Source organism: Pygoscelis adeliae, unplaced genomic scaffold, assembly GCF_000699105.1.
Source record: "Pygoscelis adeliae isolate BGI_AS28 unplaced genomic scaffold, ASM69910v1 Scaffold121, whole genome shotgun sequence".
Taxonomy (NCBI): domain Eukaryota; kingdom Metazoa; phylum Chordata; class Aves; order Sphenisciformes; family Spheniscidae; genus Pygoscelis; species Pygoscelis adeliae.
Genome location: NW_008824359.1, coordinates 2,675,681 through 2,699,865, shown reverse-complemented (window position 1 = coordinate 2,699,865; position 24,185 = coordinate 2,675,681). Strand labels below are relative to the sequence as shown.

At 39.9% G+C, this 24,185-nt stretch overlaps 1 protein-coding gene across 1 annotated transcript in view; it reads right to left on the bottom strand.

Moving 5' to 3' along the window:
• MFSD2B (major facilitator superfamily domain containing 2B) overlaps positions 1-24,185 on the bottom strand; it is a 35,659-nt gene that overhangs the window by 11,259 nt on the left and 215 nt on the right. Inside the window, 8 exon segments of the mRNA XM_009319730.1 lie at positions 780-863; positions 3,224-3,345; positions 3,440-3,530; positions 8,297-8,466; positions 12,477-12,555; positions 14,581-14,704; positions 19,009-19,133; positions 22,967-23,083. Coding sequence (XP_009318005.1) covers positions 780-863; positions 3,224-3,345; positions 3,440-3,530; positions 8,297-8,466; positions 12,477-12,555; positions 14,581-14,704; positions 19,009-19,133; positions 22,967-23,083 — 912 coding nt within the window.

Genomic DNA, 24,185 nt, shown 5'->3' with positions numbered 1-24,185 from the left:
CAGGTGGGGTCTCACCAGAGCAGAGTAGAGGGGCAGAATCCCCTCCCTCGACCTGCTGGCCACGCTGCTTTGGATGCAGGCCAGGATACGATTGGCCTTCTGGGCTGCGAGCGCACATTGCTGGCTCATGTCCAGCTTTTCATCCACCAGTACCCCCAAGTCCTCCTGGGCAGGGCTGCTCTTAATCCCTTCATACCCCAGCCTGTATTGATCCTGGGGGTTGCCCCGACCCAGGGCAGAACCCTTGTACTTGGCCTTGTTGAACCTCATGAGGTTCACATGGACCCCCTTCTCAAGCTTGTCCAAGTCCCTCCGAATGGTATCCCATCCCTCAGGCATGTCAGCTGACACCACTGGTGTCATCAAATACTATAATTATCAACAGACAAAAAACATTTTCCTTTTAAAATTTGCAAGATACAGTGGCTAGAGCCCAGTTTTGACCTTTATTCAGGATGTCTCCAAGAGATCTCTGGCTGAACTTGATCAGAGGATAACAAAAAGAAAGAATTAAAAAAAAAATAATAATCTTTATTCAAAGGCCTTACAAAGTCCAGATAGACGACATCTGTAGCTCTTCCGTTGTCCACTGATGTAGTCACTCCATCATAGAAGGCCACGAGGTTGGTCAGGCAGGACTTTCCCTTGGTGAAGCCCTTGGTATAGCTTCTAAACAGCTCTGTCTAGACACAAAACTCTTCGTGTTTTCTATTACTTTGTGCAAAAAACCAGCGAGAACCAGCTATCAAATAAAAATGTGGGAGAGAAGTGCAACTCACCAAGATGGTCACCACCAAATACTGGAAGTGATTGCGAAGATCAGCAGCATGAGTGCAGAATAGGACAAAGTTGCTCTGCTCCAGCTGTTGAATTGAAGACATTTGGTGACCACCAAAAAAGAAAGGAAAATTCAAAAAGACAGAAATGATGTCACACTCCATACTAGCCAAACATAGTTGGTGACTGATTTGTTAAATGTAGGATTTAGGAGTCTCGTTCTTCCCTCGTTTGCAACAATTTAAAGAAGCAATAACTCTCCTGCTATCACTGGAGTAACACACCAATAATATTGGGGCAAGCAAGAGGTAAACCATGCACCTAATACAGCATAAAAATGACCAAAACAGGAACTGCCTTATGAGAGGATTCTGTCTAAAGGCTTTATTCCCTATGTTGCAATTGCCTTGTGTTGTCACAGCCACAGCTGCAGACTACTGCAAGAAATTGCTCTTCCTTTTCCATAGCAATGCCATAAATCTTTCACCAGAAACTCTGACTCCAAAACAAGTTATTCTTCAGCTGGAATTACACTCATGCCAACTTCCTGTAATACAGCAGCTAACTGCTGCTTTTGTATACAACCTTGGCTATGGAACATAGCTTTGGGTCAGATATCTCCATAAGTCTGAGTACTCATTGGATGGGAGGATCTAGCTGCCCTGTATTATAATGACAGATGAAGCCACTGCCACCACGCTTTTGCAGAACTCAGGGGGGTTCTGAACACCAGAATATGGTTCAGGCCCAGCACCAGCAATTCTGCAGAAGTGGAATGACAGAGAAGGATTTAATACTCATGCCACAGTAGCGTGATCAACTCTTGCTCCTTTGTGGGCTTGTAGATTATAAGTGGCCAATCATCTGTATACAAATTAGGATAAAAGTTATATTCCTTCTCCATTGCCACCAAAGCCTTCCCAAGCTTGTGTCCCAGTTTATGCTGCCTTCATTTTAGATGTAGAATATCACACTCTGGGATTATGACCAATGCATCTTTACCTGCCTATTCCTTTGCTCACCAGTAATCCACTCACTAAATTCCATGAAGTCAGTGTCCCTTCCTTGAATAACAATATCAAGGGTTGCTCATGCTGGCTGAACTGGAGCAATACAGCTTCCAGCTTCTGCCTCCCCTCACACCTTCCCTTCAGTCTGTACAAATAGAAAAATAAAGAGATATGGACTAATAGAAGATATTTTCCTCTCTGGGTGTTGTCAGCAAGTAGTTGGCTGCCAGCAACCAGATGGGTGCTGTATCCTTACTGACTGATTGGATGCTGGCAGGATCTGGACCATAAGGGACCTTTCATCTTCCCCCTGTCTCTGCTGTTGCTCACAGTGCCTGCAGCTCCCAGATGTAAGCAGAAATGCTTCTCCTATTGTTTCTCACCCTTGGGCCTTCCAGCAAGGACTGACAGATACTATAAAGGACAGCCTACTAATTGTGCCCAAATCCAGGCCAACAGGAAACTTCAGTGCTTCTTTGGCAAACAGACTTTTAAGCAGCCCTTCCAAGGAACTTACTAATTTACCAGGACTGCTGGCGAGCACAGCGCTGCTCTCTTAACATGCCCTGTTCTTGCCCTCTGTCCTGATATTCACTTGATCAATGGCTCATGTGACTAAGAGTCTGTTGACAAAAATGTGAATATTATTTGCTTTTCCAAATAAAGCCAACTTCAACTGATATGTACAGGTTCACATTAAAATAACATCTTTACTGAGTTGAACATAGCTCAAAAATCAAGCTTTAAGATGACTGCTGGACTAGGGAGTAAGGGTTTCTGAGTGGCTTTAAGGTTTTCTACAGCTTTTCTCTATGGGAGGACGTATTGCATCTTTTTGTGAGAGCCACATTCAACTGCAGGTCCTCATTTGAAAATTAGCTCTATCTAGCTCTGAGACAGGTAAGACCTCCTGCCTCTGAACATCTTCTTACTCTGACCTAATGCCTTCCATCACAAAAGACTCCATAAGAACCAGTTCAGCCACTATCTGAGAACAGCCACCTATGCAAAGGAAAGGGGCAATAGTTTAAAGCAGCACACACTATAGAGAACAGAGAGAAGAGAAAAAGCATTCGCTAAGCAACTGAAACCACAGGATACTGTAGATGGATAACATATAATGACCCAATCTGGGTCACTAGGACTAGTTCCTCACCTTTTATTGTGGGGGGGGGGGGGGGGGGGGGGAAAGCCATCTTTAAATGGTCAGGACTTTGGTTTTGCTTCTCGTTTGAAAGAACCATCTCCAACCGCGCAGGACCCCAGGCACCAGAAAAGAACTCTGGTTCCCTACTGATTTGTAGGGGAAGACACCACCCCCTAGATCACCACCTCCAATCGCCAGCCAAAGGTTATTCGCATTTTAGCTGCCGCAGACTCCCCCATGCTGGGACTGGAATGAGGCCAACACACAGACTTAGAGAGTCTGAAGTTACCTGAACTGCTGTCGAGATGAGAAGAAATGAAGCCGTAAGCTTCACATACGGACCATGCTTCATGGTGAGTCCAAGCCCCTTACAAAAAGGAATTGCTCTGTCTGAATTTAAGGCATAAGGATCTAAGAGGAGCAGAATACATAAAATAACAATCTTTTCCACAGATGAATGTAAAATAATTATTATTAAACCTAGGCATATTTAAATATGTCTTACCATCTTTTTCCTTTACTCCAAGAAAAAGAGTGACAATTCCAAGAAGATACACACCTCCTATGACCCCTGCTGCAATCATATAAACTTTTGCCTTTGAAAAGAAAAAAGACATATTTGAAATTGTGACAGGAGAATGACAAGTCATTATGAAGATTTCAGTCTCTTTCTGGTGAGTCATCTGCAAATGAAGAAATGCCCATCTACATAGAGCCAACTGTCTTTTATCTCTCTGAAAAATGTTCACTTCTGCAGTTCATTTCTAAATAACACCTACTTTAGGATAAATCCAGGGCACATAAGTATATATTTCTTGGGGGAAAAAAAAAAAAAAAAGAAGCTGTGAACAAAAGGGCTACTGTCTTGGCAACCTGAACGTTTTAAAAATTTGCTTATGTTGAGACTAGCTATAGACATACACAGTCATCTATCAAAAACAGGCAGCATCTGTAGAGTGATTCTAATTTTTAGTAAATCCAGTTGATCTAGCTACACAGACTGCAATCTGTATCTTCATGCTAGGTGGGAAAGGCCTCAGTACTGATGTAAACATAATTACTACAGTTACTGCATTTATACATAATGATAATAAAAACTTCCTTTAGGCTCTAATGAATTTTAGAAATCACACTTTCATGCCAGTGTTTTGAGAATATGGTAGCTTGCATGCTTGTTTTCCCAGTTGCTTAGTGAAGTACTCAAGCAAATTCAGAAATCTTTGCTTCCTATTAGCCAGGGGAACAAAGCCTCCAAGGATACCTCCCACACCATCAGATCACATTTATTGTTTCTAACTCTGATTACACTGGCTCTGGAATAAAGCTTTAAAAAAATTATTTTGCTTTAGTATTCTGTAATAATTTATTTTATACTGTGTTATCAAAGATAAAATAAGTGCTGGTGATAGAGCTTTATGACATAATGATTATTTGATAGGAAAATTGAATTCCAAATCATCAGTTATATGTTGCAAATGAAATTATTATAAATCTAGGAAGCAGTTGGTAAATAAGCATGCAATTAAAAGAATGTACTCCCAAATATAAAGTCACTTAGTATAGATGCAAAGATAGTCAGATGAACCATGTAAGTATAGACGATCTTCATGACAACAGCTTTTGTTAAGATATTTACATTTCAGAAGGGGACATGGTGAAATAAAGAAATGCAGGACTATTCTTTATTTGGGATGAAGGTTTGGGTTTTTTATATCAGAGCTATAAATTAAGTCACAGAGTACTTTTATGCTATTGGTTATGTCTTGCACAGACTACAGACTGCAGTATTGTAGATACCTGAATTCACTTAAATGAGTGAATTTCAGCCTCAAAAGCAGCCTAGCTAGGAGAGAAGGGGCTAAAAAAAGTATAGAAACAGGACTCTATTATGAATTTTATATTTTGTGTCTGTTTATTTGTTAATTTGCTTGAAACAACTGAATTAAATGCTTTCTTTCACAGGTCATTGTTAAGTGTAATTTGAGCTTAAACTATCAATGATATTCATGGTAGGCTGGATGAGATTCTCTCACTCTAAACAAAACTTGTTAGCCCATCTATGAACTATATCAATATCCATGCTTGGTTTCCAGTAGGAAAGATCCACCCCTAAGCTTACAGTAACAACTTCAGGAGAGCTTAAAAATAACCATTTCTTCCACTTCCTTTCTTTAATAATGAGCAAAATAATATCATTCACTAGGTCTTCTTTTAAACTAGGTGTGCTCTTGAGCAGCTAAGAATTAGTCCTCATGACAAAAAGGATCAGGGTCATACTCCTGAATGGCACTAAAAGAACCGGTCAAGATTCAGCCTCTTCTAAATACTTTTTTTAGACTGATGGAGGTACTTCAGGTTCATGGACCCTAGTCCTGCCTCAACTTATAACTCAATGTCCATCAGTCATACAACCAAAATTCAAGATCCAACATCTCCGGTTGATCGTGTAGTTAGGTGCGTATTCTGCTGTGCGTGGTGTGAACAAAAGGCAAGTGTCCTGCCATGCAATGCAAGCAGCTCCCCCACGTCGCTCAGTGGCCATTCATGCTCCTATAATCCAACTAAATTGATGCCAGGTTACGTGAATGGCAAAGAATTCCGATCCTCACAAAACAGGGTAGCAGGGAGTAAGGTGGGTTGCCAGAGCAGTTCATTCAGGCTATGGCCTCTGCCCAGGCCTGAGGGCTCTGTGGGAAAAAGGGCAGGAAAGAACAGGGAGTGAACAGAACCTTACCCATGGAAAACAGTTGGACATCATAATCCAGACCATTCTCAACCATGGGATACTACTCATCTACAAAACCTGAGAAGGTGACACGCAAAACAGTGGGAGAAGGAAAAAAACAAAGACCAAAACAAATAAACAGGAAATCCTCACAAAAAATGAACACATGGCTGCTTGTAAATAAGGAAGTGAAATGAGGAAGGTAATATCTTTAATTAAATCAACCCATATAGTTGGGGGAAAAAAAAACCCACAAAAAAACAAGTTTCCAGTCACACTGCGACTTCTTCAGATCTGGAGGATGTTTGTGTGTCCAAAAGCTTTTCCATTGTTTCCCAGTGTTAGTAGCTAGCTTCATGAAAGATACTACTTCTACCTACAAACTCTGGATACTTTAGGCTATGTATCTTTGCTATTTTTTCAAAATAAAAAACTACTTGACATTCAACTCATTGTGAAGCTTCTTTCTCCATCTCCCTCCTATCTCAAAAAGGACAGGAAAGCACATGTGGTTAGACAGAAAGGAAATAAATAATGTATTTTTTTTTCCTTGAAAGCCATTTAAGAGATTTGGAACTGGCAGTTGGTGATTATGGCATAAAGCAGATTCAGACAGGGAATCTGCTGTGCAATGAAATTCAGCTTCCTCCACAACTTTGCAAGCTACTCCTCTTGACAATTCACAGAGCTGTAATAGCACAGTAGTTTACTACATCAAGCCATTGTCCTAGAAGCTAAAAAGGAAGACAGGATGATGTTCTGTGTCTTTTTAAAATATACACTAGAAGTTACCTAACAAGCAGCTTCAAAAACACTTTAATCGGCTATAAAATGGCATGGCCACTTACAGAAGCAGCCCAGCTCTCCCCAGGCAGTTTCCCAGGTCAGCTCTCTGAGAAACCATACAGTGACCTGTGCCAAAAACCAAGGATCAAGTAGCACACAGGCAGAGAACAGTGTCTGGGAGTCGGGGGAGGCAAGGGTTGGTCCCCTTCCTGGACTACCAGTGCTGGTGCCAGGGTATGCAAATTCAAAGCACGCATAAAAACATGCCTTAAGCTTGTGATTTTACTGCTGCTGAAGAGTGGTAATAGGAGCTATTAAACTACAATAAGCAGAGCACAGATACGTACATCCTGATTTGCACCAAGCACCTGAGATTAGACTCAGGTCAGGGAATCTTCTTCATGGGGAATTTTATACATCAGTTAGTACATGCACTGACAGAGTAATATAAAATATAAAAAGAAAGACTGAATCTAGCAATTGGTAAAATGGAACCAACAAACTGCAGATTTCACAAGTGACAGAAAAAAACACTACACAAGATAATTAATTGATTCAGGGCCTGTTTCAGGACCACTGGAAACAATGGAAGACTATCAAATTGTGTTCACTGAGGTTTGGATCGGGTTTTAGGATTTCCTCCCAGATATAAAAGCTTCTCTGTTTCTCAAAAAAATAGCAAACTGAAGCACGAAGAGATTAAATTACTTGTGCAGGATTACAGGAAAAATCTGCTGTGGAAAATGAAATAACAAGCATGGATTCTCTAGGTTCTTTCCACATGTTAACCACTGAGCCCTGCTCCCACTAATTGCCTGTTACCAACCATTTACTTTCAATAGTGCTTTGTACCTTCACAAAAATACAGATTCCAAATAGGACTTACAGTTTTGTCCACATAACAGCCATTAATCTTTACAGGAGATCCCTAGTGATAACTACATTGAAAAGCAGTGTTGCTGAACTGAAAAATCCTGCTATAGCCACCATTTTTTCATAGAATCATAGAATTATTTGGGTTGGATGGGACCTTTAAAGTTCATCTAGTTCCAACCCCCGTGCCATGGGCAGGGACATCTTCCACTGGACCAGGTTGCTCAGAGCCCCGTCCAACCTGACCTTGAACACTTCCAGTGATGGGGCATCCACCACCTCTCTGGGAAACCGGTTCCAGTGTCTCACCACCCTCATCGTAAAAAATTTCTTCCTTATATCCAATCTAAATCTACCCTCTTTCAGTTTAAACCCATTGCCCCTTGAGCTGTCACTACAGGCGTTGGTAAAAGTCTTTTTCCAGTTTTCTTATAAGTCCTCTTTACATATATTGAAAGGCCACAATAAGGTCTCCCTGGATCCTTCTCTTCTCCAGGCTGAACAAATCCAACTCTCTCAGCCATTCTTCAAAGGAGAGGCGTTTCGACCCTCTGACCATTTTTGTGCCCCTCCTCTGGACCCACTCTAACAGGTCCACGTCTTTCTTGTGCTGGGGACCCCAGAACTAGATGCAGTATTCCTGGCAGGATAAAGTAAGTTTTTCTTTTTAAGCTTCTATTTTAAACTGTAAATCAGCCCCTAGTGAAAACATAGGATGGTCATATACCTCCTAGCTACTTCACAGTTTGGCATCTTCAGCAGAGCTCCTCAGTGTAATTCTGCTGTCACACTGAGAAGTGGTTGCAAAGACAACAGACGGGAAGCCTTGTTTGCAACAAGGTCGTCGTCTCAGCTCCAGTGTTACTGATTTCAAGGAAGTCACGTTCATGCTCATCAGGCTGGATGATATGATATGGTATTACAGAAACACCCCCACCCCTCTCCCTAAGATTTTAGTGTGCTCCCATAGATACTTACTTGATGAGACAGGGGATCTGAGGGGTCTGGAAAGCTGGGAGAGCCATGCCAGGCGTCGGTTGTGTTTACTGGGGGATTCACAGTGCAGTGATGAGAGACATGAGCACTGGCCACAATCTGCCCCTGCAGTGCAGCTCCAATCAAGGTCCCAAGCACTTCCATGGTCATTCCTAAAGCAGGAAGCACAAATGTGCACTGAGGATGAGAACGCAATTCCTCCACTGTCTGCAAGCTTGCTCATTTGTCTCACTGAACAGAAACCTCATCAAACCACTTTCTTTTACAGTGAACAAGCAGAAAAAGCAATACCAAGAACAGCAGAACTGGAAGGTCAGTCATAGAACAGTTTCAAGGAGAGTTTTGTCGCCTATTTTGTGACCAGCTTTTAGAAGCCTCCATGGAAGAAACTTTTTTTTTATACAAGCTGCATGATGGATACGGCTGAGATTAAGAGCCACAAGGGGATAACATAGAAACCTTTCATCTCGAGAACCAGAGCGGAACTACAGTTTAAATGTTGAATGCCATTTTTCCAAAGCAGGACTAGGAGCCATAACATCAGACTTTTCATCTCAAGCTTAACAGTACCTTGTGAAACATTTTTCAAGCCACTTATCTGATCAGACCTCTAGGTTTTCCAACTGTAAAATAAAATGATACTTGCCTTGGGCTTATGCTGGAAATAATACAGCTGCAAAGCTCTTGGAAACAGCAGATGCTGTTCTTAACTGCCTAAGGCCACAGTCGGGCAGAACTAGCTACCTCAGCCTCAGAGAATGATTCAGATCACTAACACTCCAAGTACTATCAGACCAAGGGATGATCTAAAAAAACAACCAAAGTCTCCATCTGGGAAAGCAAAGATCTAACCATGGGCATCCAGCTCATGCTTCATGTACTCAAAATCATTCAACAAGGAGGCTAGTTGTTACAGCTCCATCACAGGCGAGTGCTGAGTAATCTGGGTTTAGACCCTTCTCACTCCGAGAGATGTCAAGCCTACCACTCCTGTTTCCACGCAGTGTGGCCATACCCAGCAACCCCATGACAGGGAGATAAACTGAATTCCTGTCCTAGCTCCAGAGACTATTTACACATTTTGCATAAAGATACATAGGGTTGAATACATGAACAGATTAGGAACAGGGACCAAGACTCCCTGTTTATGAGGGAACGCTCTTCTCATTGACCTAAACATCAGGCTTTTTTCTACTTATTCTCTTTCAGTGGCTCCAGGGGTCCCATGGTTCCTTTCTCAGAAGCACCATGGGGGATTTTGAAGGGCCGCTTCCAGAGTGAGTTGTGTCCTGGTGGTTATCATACTCTCCCTGGAAAGTGACAGGCACTTCAAAAGCTCCTAGGTTCGGGTTTATTCAAGTTCCCTGCTCTATAACAGCCTTCCTAGGTGACCTTGGACACATGCCTTTTTGTGTATCCCTGTAAAGGAATAAAAGTACTTCACCACCTTATGGGAGAGCAACGCACACAGACTGCGAGGTATTCACACAGTGCAGTAACGAGGGCTGTATGTAGCTATGGAAGATCAAGTAAGGAAAAGGAAAGAGAGGGTCCCTAGGAGACTTGGATCATTTAAACCATTGCTAGTATGCTCCCAAACAGAGAATGCTTCTGAATGGAAAATGTGAGGCTTCATGTAACATTAATTTAAACCAATGGGAAGTACAAAAAAAAGCTTCTTCCCCAAACTTCACGTCCAACCTTACTAGCAATGTTACAGTTCAGTCCATACACACAAAAATGCTGGCAGATGGTGGAAATCCCAACCTCAACCTGATCTGAAGTCTAGTCTCAGATGGGCCTTGCAGAGCTTCCAAACCGTTGACTACTCTGTGCAAAGGCAATGCTTGAGTCACACCTTTCATTCAAAACACCACCTACACATTTATAACCTTTACCTAGGGCTCTACACCTGCATTTTACCAAGCACTTGCATAGAATAAAACTCAGAAGCATTATTATAGGCAACAGAAATACAACCATTATGAAACCTTATTTTCTAAGAAGTAGCAAGAGCTGAGAGGCATATTTCAAAGTTCTTCTGTGCTCAGGATTTATAATGTATTTCTTTCCATCTTAGCCGAGAAAGCTGATCTTTCAGAAAGCAGATCATACCTTGATACTTCATTATATTTTGCCCAGAATGTAAGTAGGATTTATGTTAAAGCAACTTTGGAATCCAGCATTTCTACCTTGCATTCACAGTAAGGAGCAGGACAAAATTTATAATAAGTAGTTCTGCTTATCTCCAGTAGAGGGTAATGGATCCTCTGATCCCAGCCTTTTTTTAAAAGCACACTTCATATTACACAGCTGTTTTTCTTTAAACAGTTGAAGAAATGCCTGAACAACTGACTGCATCCAAGAAAGTCTATCAACAAGAAAAATTCTCTATGCAACCCAAAGAGAGACAAGAGAAAAGTGTTTAAGTTATAAAAAAAAAAAAAAGGAGATTATCACATAATCATAACCATTACAAGAAAACTTGGCTCCAAACAAATACAATTTCAAAATATACAAAAATACCAACATTTGAAAACTCAAAACTATGGTTCATTCCACCACCCTAACCTGGCTTAAGAGAACAGCTGTACACTCAAAAGTTAAACCCTTTCCTGAACAATAAAATGAGACTATAAATGTATAACACCTCTCAGCCATGGAGTTCAACAACTTTTATGAGCACAAATTTCACATGTCTGTGAAGCCTTGCATGGGACTAGCAGATAGGAAAGCACATATATTTGGATCACAGCCTCTGAAGACATAAAACCAGACAATAGAAAACACTAGGTACATGGATTTAGTTAGAATTTAGGCCAGATGACTCACAATACAGTCAGAGCCAAAGAATATAACACAACTGGAATCTCCTGCTGTTTAGTCCTGTCCTATGACTGCTAGCCCAGACGTTCTCTTGAGATAGTTGATGATAATGCAAATTACAACTGCTCCATGTGGCCAGAAAGAGATTGGGTTGCTCAGGGGATATTGTATCTAGAATTCCTGACATGATTTTTTTTAGCACTTGTGGCCATTTCATTGTGCCTCTATGGTCTAGTTTTCAACACACTCAAGCAAGTATGTTGAGGGTTAGAAGGACTAATGGAAAAGAAAAGGGCTCTTGCCAGGAAGAGAAAACAGATGCAACAAAAAAAAATTACAAGTTATTCTAAAGCAACACTGAAGGACAAGTTAAGAGACAGAAGAGTCTTTCATGTGACATTTGAGCACTTTTTTCTCTTTACCTTGCTTAATGCTGGTGGCCGTGAGAGATAGCAGTTACATAATAAAGAAGGCATGAGAACAGAGCAGAAGAGAGCAGGAAGGGAAGAAACTGTTCTTACATTCAATTTATGATCTATATAGGAAATCTTGAAAAGATTTTCATTGCACTTTTTTGGTCTGATCTATTTGCTTCAAAGCAAAAACTTTGTCTGGTTTTGATTGTTAAAGAGCCAGAGATATGGTCTGGAAGCCCTCATTCTTTTAACTAATACAGTCAGAGTGCTAGTTATACTACAGCAAGATCTGTCCTTAAACTACCTGGTATATGTTAGAACTAAACAAACACAGATGAAATAAAAAGAGATATTTTGGTTGGTGTGAACATGCACACAAAATTACCCTCCTTTTTTGGTGGGGTTAACTGTCTTGGTTCTATGAGTTCTAGAAATTTTTTTAGAGAAAACAGCCTGGAGATTTGAATTTATAACACAAAACACATAAACCTAAGGAAATCCAAACAAAAAAAAAAAAAAAAGAAGAAGAAAATACTCAAAATTACTTTCAGGCTTTCTTTAATTGAATGTTAATGAAGATCAGCACTTTGTTTTTTCCCCTACAAATCACCTTTAAATGAAATCATTATTTCCTATCCTGGCTTGGGTAAGAGCGATTTTTATTGTTCCATCTGGCTAGCAATAAACCGAAAAGAGTTTATAGCTAATCAGACAATGTGAGACAATAAAACATTAATGTCTCCTATTTATCTAGAAAAATGGAAGCATTTACAAGACAAAATATTTTTCATCAGATATTAAAAATCTCATATAAGAGCCCAGTTTAGGGACACAAACCCTTAGGAACTTCCTATAGATAGAGAATGATTTTAAATAAAACTCAGCCCTAATCCACATGAGAAAGCCCAGATCACACTCACGGTATGCTGTTGCAGAGTCTCTCTCCTTCTGGTCTGTGCTGAGAAACATGGTGAGGGCAGAATATGGTACTTGGAATAACTATGCAAAGAAAGAACATCACTTAAGAAATGTCAGGGTAAATGCTTTGATATCCAGGAAAATGACTTAATGCAACCTTGGAATTCGCTTATTTAGAACATTGTATTTTTTAGCACAAAGACCTGTCTTTTCTTTCTGATTTGTAAAGCATATTATAGGAAAGTGTATCTTTCATAATACAAATAATAAACTACCAAGAGACTTTACCTTAATGCTGTGCTCCTTCAGCTTCCTTGGGAAAACGTCCTTCATAGCTAGGCTATAAAGCATCTAGTTTTCTTTGCACTAGGAGACTGTAATGTTCCTAGCTTGAGCTAACTAACAAGAAGCAAAGCCATAATGAAGACAATGTAATTTTCCACTTTATTCAAGCCAGAATACTGTATAAATCCCCAAAAGATTTCAAATATCTGTCTCACTGTGTAATTCCAGGAAATAATTGTGAAAAGTACTTTGTCTTCAGCACCATTTTGCCACACACTTCTTAATTTGAGTTATGAATAGGTAGAAACACCCAATTGCTATGTCCATGCACTAACTAAAAGGTAGATGAGGAGTGTTGCTTGTTTGTTTTTACAGCACTGTATCTAGCACGCAATTGATACCTTGCTGTAAAATCTTGGTGGAAACAACGCACTGGTAATATTTATCGCAATGCTGGGTAAATGAGCCCCACTTTTGCTGCAGTCTCCAGTAGTACTCCATTGAAAATAACTATGAAACGTTAAAGGCTTCACCTTTTGGATGGTAATGATGTGAGTGGGACCCTGTCCTCATAGCGTTGAACTAAAATAAAAATCACTTCTAAAATCTTGGAACAACATACAGGCCAAACTCTCAGACTATTGTGAAGTGGAAGTGGGACATGAACCTGCTTGAAAAATCAAGTTCTCTGTGGCGTTGCCACCACCACAGAGATCTGTAGCCAGGCAAATTAAGTCTCGCAATCCGCATCCTACTCTGTTCGTACAAAATGCATTTCTGTTCACCTCCATCAAACATGGCAAGTGTATATGTTTTCAAAGCTCTGCCATGGAAAATCTGTGTTTTTCCTTCAAAAGAGAGGGAAGAAAATTATTTTAAGCCATTATGAATATCTTCTAGACCATCTTTCTCCAGGGGAAACAAAGGACCTAGGGAAACATTCCAGCTTAACACAGGAATACAGAATTCCCAGGTCCAACAGATCTGTAAACAGGAGAAAAGCCAAAGTCAAACAAGAAATACAAACATTTCAAATGTCTGGGAACCACTTTTTCAAAATGTGATCCAGTGAAATTCAATCAGCCAGGATACACCTTGCCAAATTGCAATGCAGCTGTCTCGCTTCCAGTCCTAATCTGCTGTGTGATACTGCTTTGCATGGAAGGTACCTTGTTTCACCTTGATATTGGCTACAAGGTAAAATGGGGTGATGCATCCCCTACATGTACAGTATGGAATGTGTCAAGGAAGTTCTTTGGGATCCACTGAAATGATGGCTTCTGCATAAATATTGCAAATTCTGGGCTGAATTAAAAAATTCATGTGCTCAAACTCTTCTACCCAGGCATAAATCTCATGATGACTACTACCAGTACTATTTCAGCTCTGGTACCCTGACTTTTCATTGCCTTCTAGCTTGAGTCACAACACCCAGAACTAGAGCCACAAACCTACTTGGTCTCCTAATCTGCTCCTGAAAATAGAAGTTATAAGAAGTTAGATGTCTAACTGGAATTAGGAATCCAAATGTCTCTGTGGATCTATACAAGAATGAGTTGAGTATCTAGGGCACTGCCAATGAAAGCGACTGGAGGGAATCTGTCTGAATTAGCAGGTCATTTGCCAGAGACAGCATGGGCAGAAACCATCAACCAGCAGAGAGTTTGACAAAAGGACCACTGCCTATCCCTTAAACTCACTAGAAGTTGAAATAAAATGTAAAGTTTTGGTAAATCTCAGTTTACTAAATCTGAATGCATTAACATAGACAGAAAACAAGCAAGTTACTGCTGAGAACATCATGACCTGTAATCTACTTACTGTGGTCAGTGCTTGGAAAAGGCAGTAGAAAGTCAGGTACCATGCAACTCTTCCCGATACAAAAGGAGGCAGGTACCACATAAAAAAATAGGATACTACTGTGAAGGGTGTACATGCCAGCATCCTGCAAAGATTAACACATGTCAACAGTCTCAACACAATGATAGCAAAGCACATTAAATGTTCCTGCTAATAATCAATATAATGCAATTTATTTTATGTGCAGTTTTTCTAACTACAATAATGCCATGTTTTTAAGTATTAAATGTTAGCATGCATTAAGTACACAGATTAATAGAAAATGTATACAAGTACTTCCATGAAATGGAAAAAGCCCAGCAAATCTGAAGGAAAAGAGCTATACTTTAGTTAATATCCCACTCAGAACAGACACAATTTCCTTGCACGTGCACTGTAACAGCATACCTATATTGCCATTCCTTAGTACATGTCACAGACTACACATTTATTAGAAAGAACATGAAAACTAAGCTCTATTGTCACATGTCACGTCTTCACATACTTCAGCAATTTTTACATGAGCCTACTTATTACCAAGGATTCCCTCTTCCAATTTTAATGCCTTCAGTTTTCCCCTCAGTAGCCTCTTCATTGCTACTTCAAGCACTACAAATATGTTGATACACTTAAAAATGCTGAAAACAGCATAAAAGATAATGGACAGCCCACTGCAAAAGTTCCTACAGACTGTATCTGCTTGGGTATATGATAATTCGCTCCATTTAACTCAACAGCAAAACTCCTAATCACTTCAAACACAAAAGGATCATCTTCTGATGAGGAAGGTGGCTTAAAAAAAAAGAACCACAGAAACTTAAATTCCAGACATTGATTGCTGGTTAATGGCAATTACAGTAGTCTAAAAATTATTTCAGGCAAACAACACTTGTCAAACTCCATGATACGGAAGAAGTGGTCAGATGCTCTTATTTCCTAAAAGCCTGAGCTGCAGCAGCATCAGGGCTCTCCTGTATTCTTGTAAATCAGACATTAAACAATGTAATTAGATGACCAAGATCCCAACAAAAAATATCCAAACACATAAAAGAGAAAACAGATTAATCCCTTCACAACAGCACTACTGACATTGGGGGTCAGCTGATTATTTTGCAATCGTGAACTGAAAACCTGGAATACAAAAGAATAATGTGGGTAAATAGTTTAGGAAAACAATGGCTTTCCCACACTGCTCTTGGGGATGGACAGCATCACTGGGAGCTGAGCATGTACAAGGAAAGTGCCAGGTTCTGGTATTCTCTGTCCCTTCAGTCCCCAGTTCATCCACAGCTGGTCAGCAATGGAAAACACAAATAAGGGTAAAATCCTAGCACATCTCAGGGAGTCTACTTTCCTGTCCAAAAGTGTGAGCTCTTCCAGACTGGTGTCCAGACTGAGTCACCACAGTAAAATATCTTCATAGTCAATTTTTCATGCAACTTTTCAGCAATAACCCTCTTAGTATTCTTCCCCTCTTCCATCCTCTTTCCACATTTTCCTTTCCTCATGAATGTCAGTGAGTTTTCAGAGCCTTGCTGAAGTTGCTGAATATCTGATTGTCTACTATTATCTCCTTTAACAAAATATTTGGCTGGGTTTGTGTATTTCAAGTCAATGTCTGCTTGTGCCTTTTAAACACATTACATAAGAGATCAATAGTGATTGATGACTTCTAATTATATTGAGTACAGTATTAAGCTATAGTTAAACGTTCACCTTCTTTATTAATGTTCTTGCTTTGCTGGCAAGCTTTTCTGACTGAGTTAATTCCATTGCTTCACTCTAGATACTTAAGAAGTCAGAATAATTTCAAAATACCATCAAGCTAATGGAAGACCCATTTTTTGCTTTTTATAAATATGGTCTGACCTCCAAAGTGTAGGAACAACATTCCCATGAAAAAAATTACCATTACCAAAAAACCAGACAAAATCCTTCTGGAAAGAAAGCAGCTGTTTGATGAATGCATATTAAAGGCCAGGTTAGATAAGCACTTTTCCTGTAAGAAGTGAAAGTTGTACAGTAGTTCGTTTACAGTGCAAAGGGCTGATAAGTTCCTGCTTGTGCTAGAATGGGAGTTACTCTAACATCGATTTAACGCTAACAGTAAACACATGTATTTGCAGTATTTTCAGAGAACTGAAAAAAAAGGCATCAAAATACATCTAATGGCATTTGTATAAAAATGTCATTATTTTCTTTTTGAATAACGTTGTTCCGTGGTTAATTCAGTGCTCATTAAAAAGCACTCCATTTACCTGGCCACAAACCAAATCCTGAAAAGAGAAAGAGCAGCAAGCTCCTCTTTTCCCATGGGGCTCTTGACAAAAAGCTTAACTTTGACGTGAAGGGGCCAAGAGCAGCTGATCTCAGCCTTCTTCCAACATGTACTTGCCTTCTATTCTTTGTCAGATATAAGCTGCCCATGGAAAGTTTCTGTAGCCCTAAAACCACACAACAGCAAGAGAACCACCAGCTAAAAACTGGGCTTATTTTCCATGAAAATTCAACTTCTTTTCTCAGGATACCACATTTACTCTTAGATTTTTGTTGTGAATCAGGTTTGGGGGTTATATTAATTCAAAATTCATAATTAATTCAAAATATCTTACAATACATCCTTATAATGCATGAGATAGAGCAGTGATGAAAGACTCCTTATTTCACAAACTACTCGGTCTCCCCTTGACTTCCAAAATATAAAAAAACCAACAAATAAATGCCCTATGGCATAGACACGCTTGGGTTCCTCTAACATGGACCAATCCTTTCCAATTTTCTTGCTTCACACCTGTCAATCTCCTTCCTATAGGAGTAACATTCATTCTTCTAACCTCTCCTTATAGCACATGGACAGCACATGTACAAGTGTACTAGCTAGAGTGCATACAAGGGGTAAGTATGTCATAGTGAAACATCACGCTGTCCCTTTAGAAATGCTCATCAAAATCTTACAGCATCTCATTCACTGTAAAAGTAATGGTGATTTTTTAATTAAGTATTTTGAGTACGGGGATGTAAGAGAAGCGGGACCAGAATGACTGCTGTAAGGAAGAATGTAACAGGGTGTCAGGGCAGTGCTGGTTGCTGAGCCCTTCAATGCCATGGTGTCACATCTGTTCCACATATATGCTCACATCTTTTACTGAATTGAAAGGTCTAGAGAATTAAAAGTAACAGAACTCCTGGAAGGCTGATGTGAGAAGTGAAAGCACACTAGGACACAAGTAGAAACAAGTTCCAATTTTGTGGAGGAGTGAAGCCAAACTAAAGGAATCTAGACAAAAATGAAAATTCAACCACAGATTCAAGAAAGTTTCAGATCTGAGCTTCCAGTTTTGTTAACAACACAGTGTCTTGGCTTTATTTGTTTGTGTCTCCAGTGGTAAAAAAATCTCTTCTATGTTTTCATGGGTGAACAAATTAAAGGGAAATAGATGACATGACAATTTTTCTTTTTGCTTTTATATATGTAGAATGAATACAATCACTGTTGTCTGGGAAACAGGACCAACAAATAAATGCCCTATGGCATAGACACGCTTGGGTTCCTCTAACATGGACCAATCCTTTCCAATTTTCTTGCTTCACACCTGTTAATCTCCTTCCTATAGGAGTAACATTCATTCTTCTAACCTCTCCTTATAGCACATGGACAGCACATGTACAAGTGTACTAGCTAGAGTGCATACAAGGGGTAAGTATGTCATAGTGAAACATCACGCTGTCCCTTTAGAAATGCTCATCAAAATCTTACAGCATCTCATTCACTGTAAAAGTAATGGTGATTTTCTAATTAAGTATTTTGAGTATGGGGATGTAAGAGAAGCGGGACCAGAATGACTGCTGTAAGGAAGAATGTAACAGGGTGTCAGGGCAGTGCTGGTTGCTGAGCCCCTCAATGCCACGGTGTCACATCTGTTCCACATATATGCTCACATCTTTTACTGAATTGAAAGGTCTAGAGAATTAAAAGTAACAGAACTCCTGGAAGGCTGATGTGAGAAGTGAAAGCACACTAGGACACAAGTAGAAACAAGTTCCAATTTTGTGGAGGAGTGAAGCCAAACTAAAGAGATCTAGACAAAAATGAAAATTCAACCACAGATTCAAGAAAGTTTCAGATCTGAGCTTCCAGTTTTGTTAACAACACAGTGTCTTGGCTTTATTTGTTTGTGTCTCCAGTGGTAAAAAATCTCTTCTATGTTTTCATGGGTGAACAAATTAAAGGGAAATAGATGACATGACAATTTTTCTTTTTGCTTTTATATATGTAGAATGAATACAATCACTGTTGTCTGGGAAACAGGCAAAGAAAAACGAGTCTAATTCAATGAGGTGACTGCATGATCACAACACACACAATGTTCATATATATATATGTAAATATATGTACACATTTATGCTTACCAAGGCATGAGCCGGCCAATTTTTGTCCATCTACTTTTACTAATAAAAAAGCCAGCAACAGGATCAGTAACTGCACCTGAGGCTTTGCCAATGAACAGCACCAAAGAGGCATGAAACGGAGTAATCTGAAAGTACAGACAGAATACTGTAAACAAGAGCCATTGTTTCACTATACAATGAAACAGCATAAAGCAACTTTCCAGAAAAAAACCTCAGTGTTTTAAAGAATAATGATAGTTCATTTACAAAACATGTCTGCTGCTGTCATAGAAATTACTATTGGTTACCCGTAGCAAACAAATGAGACATTGAGACAGGCACCATGCAAGAAGGGATTAGAGGGGAAAAGTGCAAGGAAGGAGAGATTATGAATGTGTTTAGAACTAGGAAAATGAGTCAGATAGTCAAATAGTACACTAAAGTCCTTGTTTTAGTCATAAAACCTGACAGAGTCCCTCTGTAATTATCCCCTCACTTTGTTCCCCACACAGCCCCATTTCCCCGTATCTTTATCTTGACCTGATCTAGAAAAAAGTAGAGGGAGCTGTTTACATGCATTCATGTTTTTTCATCTCCTGAGATTACCAACAAGGCTGCCAACTGGTGGCATGTGGCTGTGGAAGAGGTTGCAGCACAGCAGACTTTATCCACTCAGAACTGAACTGTGACAACTGAACTGCATAAGGCACATCTGTTCAAATCAACGTTGCTAGCACATGTCCAACAAATCTCACTTGAAAAACGTTCATGGATTACATAAGAATAAAATGGCCAAGTAGAACCTTTGAAGTTAACCCAGGAGGACCATACTTAAGTGCCTGTATAGAAATACAGTTTATCCCAGGCAAGGTAGTTATTTTTCACATATATCTGTAGAGAGCTTAGGAATTCGTATCACACAATAGTTAAAAAAGGTGGGCGGAGAAAGAGGGAGCGAGGGACTGCTGAAACAGCCTACAGGGCTTAAACAGTGAGAGCAGACAAAACCCCTTCACCTATGTGCTTCTTCATGCTATCAGTGCTCCAACCCAGCAGGAAGCCTGGTGAATGCAGCTGATACAACACCAAGCTTGAGCTAGTATCCCCTGCTTTTCTGCAGAGCTTATTGCCTCCGAGGCAGCATCCCACGGCTTCCAGCTGGCGCAGGTCCCCTGCCTGCAGAATTTGCTGTAGGTATTCCCTCAGAGGTGAAAGAAAGAAGCAGTAATCTCTGAGATGTCCTGGATGACCTTTGTAAAAGGCGGATGCCATGCACTTTTGTAATCACGCCTGTTAAATTTTAGCCCAAATTAGGTGAAATTGCAGGGGCAGCCAATCTTCCTGACAGCACCAGCTCCAAGACACATACTCCACCCTAGAAAGCTCATGAACAGGGAAGGATTGGGAATGGTAGTCTCCAACAGGTAATGACAGTGGCTCTCCAAGCACCCTATTGCTGCACTGTAGGACAAGGCTGTGATGAGCATTGGGCTGTGTCCCACAGCAGTTTGCTGATGTTCACCTCATCTGCCTTCGCTGACTTGTACCCTCCCACAGCTAGGGGGCAAGAAACCCACCAACCCTGAAGAACACTTGCCATTGGGGCTGCACTGGAACTGCTCACAAGTCACTACTGCTTCTCAAGAGACAGGTCAGCCAAAACAAGAACAAAACACCAGTCAGAAAGATACAGGGGTTGAAATACTGCAGTGATGAGGGACGTGGAGACAGAAAGCTTCAAATTAGGTGGGTTTTGCATTGCTATTTTGTTCAGATAATGTGAATAGACAGAAAGGAAGTGGATACTACATAAACAGAAGTGGAAGAAAGCCTTGAGGAAAATTAAAACCTCTCACATTAGGAGTGGAGTCTGCATAGTCACCCTATCTTCATTATTGGTAGGGGCTTATACATCCCTTGGCTGCATTTTCTTAGCCTCTAAATCTAGACAGTGTCTGTCAGCACCAATGCCAGAAACTTCTCAGTGTTAATAAAATACAAGATAAAATATGCTAAATTCATCCATCTCAAAAGGAATAAAGACCAGGATCCTATTATCAGAGGTTTTGGTGTTTTCTAGTAATTTGTGGTGGTTTGGAGTTACATTTACATGTCTGTAGTTTATACAGGTAATTTAGGTGGAACATGGAATTCAAAAGGAAAAACTGTAAGCTACAAAAAGTGAATACAAATGTAATTTTCTTAGAAAGGATCCAGATTATGTATGAAAGATTACACCTAGTGAGTTTCCCAATCTCTCAAAGAGTTCTGCCCTCTAAGTGGGCAAGAATTAAATCCAGGTAGTGACTATAAAATTACATGCTCTCCCTGAAAATGTGTGGAAAAAAACATGGGATTTCAGAGCTGTTTATCAGGCCTTGAAATAAATCCCGTCCCCGCAGGATTACTTCAGAGAACAAACTAAACCATCAAGGAACAAATAATTAAGCCCCTTAATGAAGTAGTAAGTGTGTCATTACAAACATTAAGCAAAATTATTGGGTTTCAGTAGGAGCTTGTTAACAAAATAATCATTATTATGTCATTTATTTAGGTAGTGCCCAAAGGTGCAGGAATGGGACCCCAGCTTTCTGGACACTGTACACAAACAGATAAAGAAATAAACAGTCCCTAGCTTCCAGAATTTTCAATTTCTATGATAAGTGGAGGGTGGGGAAATTGCCATATTTGTAAGCACCCTGGGAAAATTGTATTAGTGTCCTTCTCATTTAGTTCATGCTTCATCATCTTCAATGGCTTGTATTGCCATCCTTGATGTAAGCGTGAAACAACTGTAGTCAGAGCTGCATCCACCTCCCTGCTGCATCTCCAAGTTACCTGTTCCACCTCCAACTCCTCAGACTCCACACCATCCACTTGCCATCTTTGACACTGCTGGGCCCCTTTTCTAGATCTTGTGACTTTGACCTCAACAAGACATTCAAGATCTCAGTTTTACATGCCAGTCTTACTGTGTTGCCAATTTTATCAAGTGAATCACACGTCAGCTTCTGATATCAGGCTTTTATAGGAGAACCATAAACCGAATCTTTTGGACACCTCCACTCCCCCAGTCATGATATCCTGCCTTTCTACATCTTAAACAGCAAGTGGATAACGATACCTGATCCAGAACCTCCTGTTCTTTCCAGCAAATAAAAACAGTTATTAGTGCTGAAAGCCACCCATGTAGTTTCAGCTACAGCTGTTCTCACAGTCCCTGCAATTTGGCCTCATCTCCCTAAAATCCTTTTTGCTATGCTTTAATACTTTATCTGTCGCACCTAGTTAACATGCAGACATACAAGACAATCCAAAAGAGTAAAAAATGCTTATGGATTGATTTTCTTTGTTTCTCTGCTGTCCTGAAATCTAGCTGGAGCAGCTGAAAGTCAGATGAATGGGATGACTCCTACTGCTTTGTTTTACCAGGTCTGCTTCTGCACCAGAAAACCACAGACTGGAAGCAAAGAACCTTCAGGAAGGATAACTCAGCTTTCTTTGCAAAGAAATTATCCTAGACAAACCAAATAAAATTTATGTGAAATTATGTTGACTACTGGATGCAACTGCCGTGATTTTTAACTAAACCAAATGAACAAAACTTCACAACCTCAACATGGTGCTATTAATATTTCAGATGTCTCATATCTTACACTCTCTGACTCTTGACACGGAGAACTGCTTCTTCTTGTGTCTGCAAGTGTGTGAGCTCTACAGTGCCTAAAGCTCTATTAATGATCGCAAACTAAAAGCAAACAATGGCCACTTCAAGACAGAAAGGAAACTAGTGAAAAAAAAAAAATATTGCTGGACAAGTTTATGCAGTTTCCAGGATGCTGAACAGCTAGAGGCAATGATAACAAGACAATTTAAAAGCTTTATTAACTAATTCACCTTTTATCGTTCCAGGGACATTGTTGACAACATCAGAGTTGAGGTAAGTCTACAATCTGTAAAGGTTTCTTGTGCTACTTACATGGGCTATATCTAGCAGGTAGATCTGTAGGAAGAAAGCAGCAGCGCTCCCTGCCACTTGATTTGGGGCACCTCCTATTGCATAGCATAATTTGCCGCAAATCGAGAGCCTGTATTCCTGTTCAAGATGAAGCACAACAAATGATGAGAAAAACAAGGTACACAAGTTACAAGCTATGGAAGTCATAAAGTTAAACCCTAAGGTTAACACCAAATGCAGGTATTCGCTTCACAGGTATTCCACTAATAAATCCATATGCCCTCAACCCCTGTTATCAGCAGGCATTTGGATGCTCATTGCTTTGATTTTTAATGGTTTTGTTCCTTAATTCAGCCCCTAAAAACAGATTACAGTGGGAATCTAGGCTTACCTACCTGCTTCTCGCAAGTTATTGAAAAGGAACAAGTCTACAAACAAGCAAGAAGCAGCAAAGAAGTGCCCACCATTTTCTGAACTTAGTTTTGTCTTTGAATGTTTAATTCAGATTTTTTTTTACAGGTTGAAAACTTTTTTACTTTTTAAAAAAGAATAATTTCTTAATCTTTCAGACCATAATAATTGATATATACTCTCATACCATAGTAATTAGACAACATTCATAGAAAGAGTTCCACAGTCAAATGCAGACCGAATAGATCCCAAACATTTGTGCTCCGTTCCTTCCTTCCTTCGTCACAAAATGCTGCTGTGACCCTAGCAAAGTCACCTGACTTTGTACACCTTCCTTTTGACTTGACTTTTCTATCTCTTTTGTGGAAGTTGGCATAACAGGGAAAGTGATTTGGGGGCCCAAGTCATCTTTAGGACGGACTCTAAGTCACTCCAGGCACGTTTAAAAAATTTTGCAAAACTGTGCTCTCTCATTTGCCTTTTGATGCTTGAAAAGTACTGTAAGCATCCAAGAATATTCTCTAATAGAATTGCCAAATAAGAGTAAGATAAAAGCTGAAAATAAGGTTTCATAACAGTAATTAAAAGGAAAAAAAATGCACAGTCTAACAGAAATTCTAATGAAGAACACTGTGTTTTCCAACAGTAGAAGTTCCAGAATACTGGAAAGCATTTAAAAAAATCTTAAGACTTAATTTCATGCCATAAAATTCAAAATACAGGAAGAAAATGACTCTTCATTAATCTTGTACTCCTTTCAAAGGGACAACGTATGCAACCCAAATTTAGACTTTTAGGCTTTCAATCCCTCTTTAAAGATTGCTGTCAG